The 12,602-nt window shown below is 23.7% G+C and overlaps 1 protein-coding gene across 5 annotated transcripts in view; it reads right to left on the bottom strand.

Moving 5' to 3' along the window:
* Positions 1–3,898: 3,898 nt before the first annotated feature.
* LOC127289001 (R3H domain-containing protein 1) overlaps positions 3,899–12,602 on the bottom strand; it is a 55,820-nt gene continuing 47,116 nt past the window's right edge. For all 5 annotated transcript variants that reach the window (XM_051316733.1, XM_051316737.1, XM_051316732.1 and 2 more), the window contains 5 exons: positions 11,748–11,924; positions 11,482–11,638; positions 11,131–11,317; positions 9,893–9,996; positions 3,899–8,484 (listed from right to left, as the gene is read on the bottom strand). In XM_051316733.1, the coding sequence (XP_051172690.1) occupies positions 8,435–8,484; positions 9,893–9,996; positions 11,131–11,317; positions 11,482–11,638; positions 11,748–11,924 (675 nt within the window). In that variant the 3' untranslated portion in view covers positions 3,899–8,434. The remainder of the gene's footprint in view (positions 8,485–9,892; positions 9,997–11,130; positions 11,318–11,481; positions 11,639–11,747; positions 11,925–12,602) is intronic.

Genomic DNA, 12,602 nt, shown 5'->3' with positions numbered 1-12,602 from the left:
TAGAATTTTTATTTGTCCGAAATTGCAAATGGCCTAACAAATAATCGATTTCGGCGCGATTTTAAAAATCAACCAATCACAATTTTATGGATAATTTTTTATTGATTGATTTTTAAAATCGCGCCAAAATCGATTGTTGTTTCGACCATTTGCAATTTCGGATAAATGAAAATTCTATCATTTAGAAATTTTGTTAAATGATTTTTCGGTTAAGTAAAAATTCTGCAGAAAAATCGATTTTATGGAAATTATATCAAATAATAATTCGAACAAATGAAATCTCATCTGAAAGAATAAAATGAAAATTCTATGCAACCTATGCAATGAAATTCTACCCAATAAAAATTCTTTAAAATGCCTATTATGTTAAATGAAAATTCGAGCAAATAAAAATTCTAGCAATTAAAAATTCAAACAAATAAAAATTCTGCAAAGTGAATTTTCGATTATATAAAAATTCTGTAAAATAGAAAATCGGTTTGATGAAAATTCTGCAAAATACTAATTCGAACAAATAAAAATTCGATTAAAAAATAATTATGACAAATGAAATTTCATAAAATGAAAATTCTGACGATTTTTAGAACATAATCATGCGTCCCTATATAAATTGAATTAAAAATTTGTTGATAACAATTTTCATTAAAAATATATTAAATTAGTCCTTTTTGGAATAAATTATGTTTCTCAGTAACGATAAAATTAATCCCTTTTTTTATTTTAAGAAAATGAAAAATTTTAATTATAAGAAAAATTGTTTTGACTATACATATTTAATATTTAATTTTATGATTGTTATTTCTAGTTTTAAAATTAACTGTTATTATAAAGTATGTAACAATGAAAAGAAAATGCTAATCGTGAGTTTTATTTTTATTAGTGCAAGTAATATAGTTTTTGCAATATTTGTAATTTAAAAATAGGCCCCCATTTTCAAGACGTCATAAATATTTAGCATTCTCTAAATTCGAAAATTTATTTCTATTCTCAGAAAACTTCTTTCTCTATCGAATACAAAAAAAAATTTTCCTCTAATTTAACATCGCCACCTGAGTTCGAAATTATAGTTGAGGTATTGTTATTTTACGAAGAGAGTTTTTATTTTATTATATAGGTATCTCCTTTTATTGAGGATCCTTGAAAATAGGGTCCCAGATTTATCTCAATGCGATCGGCCTTTTCAATTGTATTTTGGAAGAATAGCTTCTCAGTTGAGGTGGGCTTTCCTTAAAATTTAAGTACAAACCGAGGTACAAACATTAAACGGTTGTAAAAATTAAACACGCTGCTTTACATTGTAATTTTTTTAACGACAAAATTTTTTTCTAAAATTCTTCGAAATTTTAGTGTCTTATTCGTTTAAGAAAGGCTGAAAATATTTTTACCCTATCCTATACCAAAGAAACTCAAACTCAATACCAAAAAAATTTTGTAGAAATTTGTATTTTTCGAAAAAAAAATTATGAAACTCGGATTTTATTCCGCCTGGTAATATTTTTTTTTTTTACTTTATTCGTAAAAATACAACTGAATATTGAATTTTATTTTTCTAGGTTTAAAAATCGTAAAATTTAAGGAAAAATTGCATTTTATTTTGAAAATATCATTCCTAATCTAAAAAAAAATTTAGTAATTATAATAAAATTTCTATAACGGTAATAATTTTCGACTAACTTTTTAAAAATTATTTATAGAATATAAATAGTTAAAATTTTCATACAGTTTAATTCGATGTTTTTTTTTTATTTTATGAACAAAACACAATTTTTAAACCACAAATATAATTATAATTATAATTATTTTTATAGACGAATTTTTATTTTTCGAATTAACATTTGATCAGAATTTCTTTTTAAACAAATTTTTACTTTACGGAATTCTTATGTATCGAATTTTTATTATACAAAATTCTTAAAACGCCGAATTTTTATTTGTCCGAAATTGCAAATGACCGAAAAAACAATCGATTTTGGCGCGATGTTTAAAATCCACCAATCAAAAATTGTCAAAAAAAAAAAAAAAAAATAGTGATTGGTAGATTTTAAAAATCGCGCCAAAATCGATTGTTTTTTCGGTCATTTGCAATTTTGGACAAATAAAAATTCGTCATTTTAAGAATTATACCAAATAAAAATTGCCTAAAATTTCTGTTAATTAAAAATTTGTTTAAAATAAAATTCTGTCAAATATGTTAATTCTAAAAATGAAAATTCGTGTAAAAAAATAATAATATTTAATAAAATTTGTTAAAAATGAAAATTCTTACTAATAATTTTTATGGGTTAATCATGCACTTCGAAATTTGTTTTGAATGTCCGACGGAGACGCTAAAGATGAAATAAAAAAAAAAAGTTCATTATGTAAATAAAAAAGACATACAATTAGAAACTAACGCCTTTTTATTGAATCATATATAATTCGCTTTTGGAAAATATGATAATATATTATGTATATAATGTAACAAGAGATATAATTAGAATGACACGAGTTTTTTTTATTTTTTTTTTTTCTTAAGCGATTAATCCGCCTTTTTTCCTTTACGATATTGTGCACATTATTTATTTCTGATGGTCGTTCATTTTATTTTATACTCCCTTCTTTTTTTTGTTTTCATAATTGATGGAGTTTATTATACTCGTCGATAAAATCGAGCCTACAGCAAAAACGTCTGAGAAAAAATTTTCTTTTTATATTTTTATTAAATAATTAAATTAAATATGAAGAACAAATTTTTTTTTTATGAAGAAAAATAGTTAAACGCACTATTGAGAAGAATAATATTTATAAAATATAGAAACAGTCTTTATTTATGTATGGGGAATTAAAAAATTTTTATGCGTTTGTAAAATTGTCTATAGTATTACGTTCAGTAGAAATAGATAACAAGATCAAAGTTAGAAAAATGTAATTAATTTTCTAAATATTTGAAAAAAATTGTTTATAAAAAAATTCTTTTTTTTTCTTTCACAATATTAAAATATGTATTTAATCAAAATTATAATTACAAAAAATTTTTTTTAATCAAACGATTTTGCTGGCTTGATTATTTTTTCTCCTAATGGAATGCGGAAAAAATATCGAGAATTAAATTAAAGTTCGTGAAGTAAAAAAAAGGCAGAATCTACATTTTTTTTTTTTTTGATAAAATTGAAAAAAAGGAAAAAATAATAATGCCAAAAAAAAATTTAGTGAAAAAATTATTTTATCACGCATCAATTCTGCTAAATTGTTTTTCATTCCACGAACTGTACAACAATTTTATTAACTTATATAATTTATATCGAAGATGACTTTTCAAAATAGAGAAAGGAGATGGTAAAAGAGAGAAAGAGTGAAAGGACTTTGGTCGCTATATAGATAACTAACATTTGCGCGATATTTCATATTTTTACTTTTTACTTATATGACAAAACAACGATTTTTTTTTTATTAAATTAGTAGCACGCTTTGAATTCAAAAAAAAAAAAAATAAACAAAAAAAACAATCGAAAAATTCCATTTTTATATTGAAATCACAGGACAGCAAATTTCCCTCCTCTTTGGCCTCGGATTTTTCAAAACTCAATAACTAGAAAATAATCTGGAGTGAAATCTCTTCCTTTGATTCAATTTCCTGTCAAAAATCTTGTAAAAATTTCAAAATCTCTTTTTTAAAAAAAGATTAAAAAATAGTTTTTTAAAATTTCGGTTTTAAAAATTCAGTTTAAAATTTTGGTAAGAAAAACTTTTTTTCAAGATATTTTGACAGGAATGGAAATTTGAAGTTTAACTAGTTTTTTTTTCTCTTTTTTTTCTTTTGGTTTATTTTAATAAAAATAACGATAATTCGATGCGTTTTGTGGCTTTGGTGACACATTCGTTTTTTTTTTTTATTAGTCTATATATATTTGTTTATATATATATATATATATGTATGTATGTTTTTTTTTTAATGAAAGAATAACAAAAGCAAGAATCTCACAAATGTCGTTCGTATCCATAATCGTGTTTCTCGTCTCGTATAAATATCGTTAATTAAATAATAAATCACATTTTCGTGTTTAAAAAAAAACAAATGACACTTGTGAGTTGATTATTATTCTGTAACAGCCGAGAATTATTTCAGAGATCTTTGAATCTTTAATTAGGTACATTACTACGGTCTTAGTTTAATCTACAAACTAGAATCACTTTTTTTCTTCCCTCATAAAAAATATTTCTTTCCGAAAAAAAAATTTTTTTACCAACAATTTTTCAAAGTTCTTAATTTTTTTAATAAAAAAATTAACATTTTTTTTAATTAAAAAAGTTTTAATTAAAAAAGAGACAAATTTAATACGGGAAATTATTAGAAATGATTTTTAAAAAAATTTAAATAATGATCTGCTTTAAATACAGGAAAGTAGTTAAAAAAAAGAAATAGGCAAAAATTTAAATAAAATTAAAAATAAATAAATAGATTTAAAAAATGAATTTAATATAAAAATTTGTATATATAATAAAAGATATTTTAATAAAAAGATAAAATAGTATACCTATGAATAAAAAAAAATATATAGAAATTTCTAAAATTGTTTTTTCGACATAAATATTTTTATTTTTTTGAAAACCAGTTTGAAATTTATTGAATTGAAATATAAAAATTATTTCAAATTTAAATTTTAATATTTTACAAATTAAATTGTAAAAGTTAAAAATGTGAAAATGTTTTATTAAAGAAATTCGGTTTTTTTATGAAGGAAGAAAAAAGCTAAATCTACAAACTTAAGTACAATCACCGTAAGCAAAGCTTCTGGATGGAATCCACTTTGTATTTTTCGCTGAACGAGACAAAAAACTTTTTATCGGTTTTTATAAAAATATAATCATTTAACTTTTAAAATAAATATTTTAATAATATTAATAATAATAAAAATAATAAAATAGTAATAAAATAATAATAGTAATAATAATAGTAATAACAGTAGTAACAATAATAGTAATAATAATAATAATAAAAATAATAATCATGATAATAAAAATAATAGTAAATTGTAATAAAAATTTAGACATTTACTTTGTTAATATAACTTTTTAAATAAGTAAATTCGATTTTTATATTTTATAAAAAAAAAAATTAGATTGAATTTTCGTTCGTAATGACAAGACATCAAAAAATATTCTTAGTGTATATTTCAGGAGAAATTAGAAAGAAATATGTTGTTTAATTTTTTATTAAAATAAATAATAAGTTTCATTAAAAAGTTGTTTCAAAAATAAATTTATTTATTATAATCAATAAATTTTTTTAAAAATATTATTTCAAGAAACATTTTTTTTTTTATTCAATTGACACTTTTTTTAATGATTCTTTTTATTTAAATCAAAAATGTCGACATTTTCACTGAAAATACATGTAAAATTATTTAAAAAAAAAAAATTGTTTCTATTGAAAAAAATTGAAAAATATCCACAAATAACTTTTATCAGACTTTTTTCTGATTCAACTCATGCCTCAAAAGGTCAAAAAAAATTTTTCGAAAAATGGAAGATATATGATAAAAAAAAAAGTTAATATCTTTAGGCATTTATTTTCGTGCTGAAATTTATAAAAAAAAATATTTTTTTTAAAGTTATATTTTTTTTAATTCATTTTTTTTTTTTTTTTTTTTAATCTTTCATGATTTTTAAATACTTTCGAAAAAATTTTTTTTTTCTTTTTAGACATGAAAAAAATGTGTTATTCTTAACGTATCAAAATTTTGAAAAAAAAAATATAAATGAAAGAGGAAAAAAAAATTCTTTTTCCAAATGAAATTTTGTGTCCCGTTCATTATAGTTTTACAGACGGAGATTTTACATGGTCGTATGTTGCCATTGCGTTTCACTATAGATACATAAGACTAGCTACTGAATACGTTTACCAATCGATCAACTAATTTCAACTCAGCTACTTTTGCATTGAGATGAAAAAGAGAGGAAAAACCCCTCTTTTATTGCGCATTCAAAAAATATAACAGTTGCATTCCCTTCAATAAATTATGGCTTTCTTAAGCGTATAAATATTCTTTGGTCAAAATCACATTCAGCCTCAAGTAAAACTTGAAAAAAAAAATTTAATTTTAAAAAAATTATCAGAATAAAACATGATGTAATAAATTAATTCATTTATAAACCAAAAATCGGTTTGTTTAATTAAATTCAAAGACAAATAATATATCTCATTTTTTACAAATCAATTAATATTAATACATTTTTTCTTCACATTTTAAAAGAATTACAATTTTCAAAAATTTTTAAGGTTAAAAAAAATAGAAGTTGAATAAAAATATTAATTAAGGTTGATAAAAATCAAATGACTTTTTATTTAAAAGAATTTTAATTTAGCAAAATTTTCTTTTAAATCGAATTTTATGTGATTCGAATTTTTAAACTGAGAAAAATTCCAATTCAACGAATTTTAATTTGTTCTAATTTTTATTTGTAAGAATTTTTAATTATGCGAATTATTAAGACGCCGAATTTTTATTTGTCCGAAATTACAAAATGACCGAACAAACAATCGACAGAAAGAATATTCAATATTCGATATTCTCGATATTCTGCTACAAAAAAAAAAAAAAAATACGGCGCAATTTTTGAAAATTGATCAATTAAAAATTATCAAAATAAATCGTGATTGGTCAATTTAAAAAATTGCGCCAAAATCTTTCTGTCGATTGTTTGTTCGGACATTTTGTAATTTCGGACAAATGAAAATTCGGCGTCTTAAAAATTTGTACAATTAAAAATTCGGACAAATTTAAAATTCGAACAAATTTAAAATTCGTCGAATTTAAATTTCTGTCAATTCAAAAAATAGAATATCGAATCAATTCGATGAATCAATTTGATTTTGATGGATTTATTAAAAAAAAAACACAGTAGTATTTAAAAATTAAATTATTTTTTTATGATAATTGTTCATTTAACGTTCAAATTTCTTTTGATTACAAGTTGTAATTTTTGTTTTTTTATTATAATTATGTAAATTAATTTTAATATTAAAAATATTAAAAATATTCAAACTTTTAAAAAAATAGGCCTCAACGATTTTTTTGTTGAAATTTAATGGATTGAACCTTTCATTCGATTATTTTAATAATAATTTTATTTCAACAAAAATAAATTCAAAATTTCAATACCTTCGACCGGGGCTATTCTACTCAGCAAGGGGCTATTATACTCAGTATTTAATTAATAAAATATTTATATTGAAATATTTAATAATAAATTAATTAAAAATAATTTTTTTACTAAACGTAGATTTTAGTAAAATGTTTAACTTTCAGTTAAACAATTGTTATAGAAATTTTTTTTTTTAATTTTCTTTTTTTTTATCGTAATCTAGACTATGTGTAGAAAAGATTTTATAAATCTAAAGATGTATAAAAAATTTTTAAGGATATTTTATAAATAAACAAACTTTGCTGAGTATAATAGCCCCAATAACGTTTGGGGCTATTATACTCACCACTTAGTTTCTATAATTATGGTAAAAAAAAAATTCTTTTGTCATCTAACTTACAGAATACCTTCTTTTTGTTGAATATAATAGCCCCGCTTGACGGTAATTTAATTTTTATTTAAATTTAAAAAAAAAATTAATATATTTCTTATTCATATGCAATTGAAAAATCAAGTTTAACTTTAATGGCTGAAAGAGATTACTCCAAAAAAGCGTTATTATATATAGCGAAATGAGGTAGAACCGAAGGTGAAAAAATAGACTTTAGATCGTATTGTATTTCGATCTGAAAGACACTTTAATTCCCGTAAACGTACTCAGTAAAAGTATCTTTATAGATTCGCATTTATATAATTTTCGACATTTTTCGTGTAGTTTCTCTCCCCCCCCTTTTAATATTATAAGCCTTTATGCTTAAATATATAATTCACATTCTTTATAAGATCTGTAAAACCGCGGTTAAAATATCTTCACGTTTAATGCGTGTATATATATATATATTTATTTATATATACTTATATATTTATTATAATATTAATAATAAATAAATAAATATATATTCATTTTATATTTGTATTTATATAATCACTGTAATAGTAGATAAAATTCTGTGAGTGACTCTCTTTGCGCAGTCCTTACTCTTGAGTAGTGAATAAAAACTCGGGACTCTCCTGGTCATCTTCCTTTCCCCCCCCCCCCAGCCCTCGCACTAGTAGAATCACTTAACTCTTTTTTTTTAAACGATAATATCATTAATAGTTTATCATTTCTCTTTTTCGCTTCTTATCGATAAATCGCTTTTTAATTTACTTCTTTCTCTCTATAACTTCATACTTTTTTTTTACATTTAGTTTTTCATTTCTTTTTTTTTTTTGGTATATTTTTTTTTATAGTCGCTTTTTTTGTACCTGGTTCCCTTTGCTTTTGTTTGTGATTTTTCTGTAATCTTCATTTTTTTTTCTTTTGCATTTAATGTTGTACCAACGGATTTTGACGGGTGATTGTCACCTTTATGGTTCCTAGAAAAGTAAGAAAGAAAAATTATTTTGAAAATTTTTTTATAAAAAACAAAAACATTGTCGCAAAAATTTTTAGCAGCCGAATTTTTTGTTTGTTAGAGTTTTTATTTTACAATCATTTTTCATGCATTTGAATTTTATGTGATTCGAATTTTGAAATTGACAGAAATTCCAATTCGACAAATTGACATTTGTATGAATTTTTAATTAATAGAATTCTTAAGACGCCGAATTTTTATTTGTCCGAAATTACAAAATGACCAAACAAATAATTGACAGAAAGATTTTGGCGCCATTTTTGAAAATTGACCAATCACGATTTTCTTGATAATTTCTAATTGGAAAATTTTTGGAAATTGCGCCGAAATCTTTCTGTTGATTGTTTGTTCGATCAATTGTAATTTCGGACAAATGAAAATTTAGTGTCTTAAAAATTCGGACAAAGAAAAATTCGGTGAATTGGAATTTCTGTCATCTTAAAAATTCAAATCACATAAAATTCAATTGAATGAGAATTCTGTTAAATTAAAATTCATTTAAATAAAATATCTTTTAAATAAAAAATTAAGTACAGAAAATGATTGTAAGAGAAAAATTGTGGCAAAAATTAGCTAGCTAAAAATTTTGTTACGTAAAAATTCCTATAAAAAAAATCTTGTGCCATTTTTATTTAAAAATTTATCTAAAAAATAATTATTTCTAATAAAATTCTTTAAAATGAAAATTCTAATGAATGCTTTTTAAGGGATAATCATGCGCCCGGTATTTTGTTTTTTTAAATGATAAATATAGAAATAAAAAAAATAACAAAAATTATAAAGTAGATTATTAAGAAAGAATCGGATAAATAATAGAAAAAAAGTTCAAAAACTTAATATTTTTTGAATTTGTAAAGAAAAGAAGAAATTTGCACTTTAAAATTTGTTGTAGTAATATAACTTTTTGTTTTAAATGTTCATCCAATTCTTTCTCAAAGCGATCAATAAACGAATAGTCATCATTTTTTATGTATATTTGAATTTTTGTACCTTATATCATATGATCTTCCGAGGGTTTTGCTTTTCAAAACAAAAAGAAAAATCAGAATAACTTTTCCAAAAAAAAAAATTCACATAAATTTATGTCGATAAACAAACATTAATAATTTTTAAATGTAAAAGTCATCAATTTTTTATTTATGCAAATAATTTTAAATCGAATAACGTAAAAAAATTATTTTCTTATATAAAAATTTTTTCAAAAAGATTTTTTAAAACTTTTCAAGTATAAAATTAAATATTTTCATATTTTCGAGTTAATTTGTTTTTGATATGGAATATTTAAAAAAAAATACAAATATAGAATTTATTTTTGATTTAACAAATTAATATTTTTCCGAATTATTTATTAGAAGAGTTAATATTTTTACCTTCTCTGATATCTTTAGGTGCATTACAAGAGAGCGATGGCGCTGAAGAATTTTGATAGACATTGGGTCGCGCACCTGTAGGTGGTAGGGTTGAAATTTTGGACCTGTAATTATGAAAATTACAATTTACATAAAATTCTCAACTATTCAATTTAATATAAATGTTTAAATTTTTACAATTAAATAAGTGGTACTATATAATGTTAAAATAAATATCAGTCTTAATTCGAACATTTTGAAAACAGTATTTGTCCTTGAATTTTATGAGGGTTAGTAATCGACTCTTACAGGTATATATTTTTTTTAGACTTGACGGAATTTTTATGGTGTCGAATTTACCTTAGAATTTACAATTTACAGAATTTTAAAAAAGGGTATTTTACTCGAGATTTTATAATAAGCCCAATTTTTAATGTCGAAGAATTTCTATTTAACAAAATTCTGATTTTATAGAATTTCTATTTAACTGAACTTTGATAACGCAAATTTTCTAATACATTGAATTTTCAAATAATACAATTTCCATTTAACAGAATTTCTATCTTGAAAAATTTTCATAAAAAGGAATTTTTATTTATCAGAATATTGTTCTTTTGTCGAATTTCTATATATTTATTCGAATATTCACCTAAAAGTATTTTTATTAACTGAATTTTCAATTAACAGAATTTCTATATAAGAAAATTTTTATTTAACAAATTTTTTATTCGATAAAATTCATATTCGATCGAAGTTTTACTTATCCAAATTTTCATTCAATAGAATTGTGATTGGTTGATTTTAAAACTCCCGCCAAAATATTTCGGAAATGTGAATGTTCAATCAAATGGAAATTAACCAATCACAATTTTCTTGATAATTTTTAATTGGTTAATTTTAAAAACAGCTGCGACTTTGCATGCTTCGGCCATCTGATGGCGACAGAACGTAACCAACTTGTCATTATAATATTACTTTTCTATTTTTTATTTTGTAATCGCATTTTTGCATCGATTCGCACAATCTTTTGGATTTAGGAAATTTATGAGATAAGGATCATTGATACGTTGGCTAATTTCGTAAAAAGTATCCGCGCTTCGAGAAAAAAGTATTTTAAAATTATTGTTTATCATTTTTAAAGCCGACCGATCTCTCTCGTTCTAATTTTCCCTAGCAGATGGAGTATAACATTTTAATCGTCCCCAATGGCAAAAAATATTGAATATAAAAGATTATGTTAGGAAAAATAAATAGTTTACCTCTGTTTACGAATCTTCGGATTCCTGCCGTCAAACGAATTAGGTGTTCCAGCACCGGAAACGTTTGAGTTGTAAGAAGATGGTCGATAAGGACGCGGACAGCCTTGAATAACGGGTGGCGATGGAATTGGCGCGTATTGCAGCCGCGGATTACCAGGAACTGCAGGATGCATAAGCCTCATGTCCCCTGAATAATAATTTTCAAAACACAACTTAGTATAAAGAAAATATAAATTTTACCATTTTTTTACTCTCCAAAATCTTAAATCAAGACTTAAGGCGCAAAAAATGAAAAGAAAGGAAATTTATACTTTTTTTATTGTGAAAATTATAATTTTTTTTACGACTTACCTTGCACAATATGAATACCCTGATAAACTGGCAGTGGGTAACGTGGCTGAGGTTGTGTGTTTCTGTCTCCACCTCCAAATACTTCATGTGCAGGGGTGGGCGATCTGCTCGCTCTTTGTGAACTCCCTGGTGTCGATGCACGAACACCAGTTACAAGCTGAAAAGAAAGCGAAAATGAAAATATTTCTACATGAATAGTGAAACATTGAGAAAACAAGATGTTTCTTTTTTTTTGCACAAAAAATTTTAAAGAAAAAAACTCTTACTGGTACATTTTGCCTAAAGACAATATTAGGAACAAGAGCGGGAGCCATGTATGCCCCTGGAGGAGCAGGCGAAGCACCACTAGGAGCAACTTGATGTCCAAATGTTCCTGTGGAAACCATTGTACCAGGTGGCGCGTAACTTCCAGAGTTCACGTACATTAATGGCAGACCTGGCATCTAGAAAAAGAAATAGAAAACAAAATTTGCAAAACATATTTTACTACAATTTTCAGTGTGCAGATAAAATTTGTAATTTTAAATTATGAAAATTATTCGTATTAACGGGTTCAGAGTGTTTACCAAATTACGAAAGAACAATTTTCTGACTTTTCAATGACAACCTTCAAAATGGCGCCAAATTAAAAATTAAATTAAATTAAAATTAAAAATTTGGCGCCACTTTAATTTCTGCTGTAGTGTTTCTTAAAAATGGGACAGAAATTAAAATGGCGCCAAATTCTAACGGGGCCATTTTAATTTCTGCAGTATTTTTTTGTAGAAATAGACTGAAAACCGCGCCATTTTAATTAATGCTTTAGTTTTTCGTAAAAATAGAACAGAAATTAAAATGGTGCCGTTTGTGCTCTACTCTTTAGTAAAACTAGAGCAGAAATTAAAATGGCACCGATGTAATTTGTCGAGATTTTAATTTATGCGTTACTTTTACTAAAAAATAGAACAAAAACGGCAGTCAGATTTTTATGAAAAACTGGAGCAGAAATTAAAATGGCGTCATTTTTATTTTAATTTTTACAAAAAACTAGAGCAGAAATTAAAATGGCGCTAAATTAAAAACGGTGCCATTTTAATTTCCGCTCTAGTTTTTGGGAAAATTAAAATAAAAACATCGCCATT

This window comes from Leptopilina boulardi, unplaced genomic scaffold, assembly GCF_019393585.1.
Source record: "Leptopilina boulardi isolate dan_hultmark-lab unplaced genomic scaffold, ZJU_Lbou_2.1 LbouV2_399, whole genome shotgun sequence".
In the NCBI taxonomy this organism is placed as follows: Eukaryota; Metazoa; Arthropoda; class Insecta; order Hymenoptera; family Figitidae; genus Leptopilina; species Leptopilina boulardi.
Note: the sequence above shows the minus strand (reverse complement) of the source record. Positions and strands in the feature narration are given on the sequence as shown.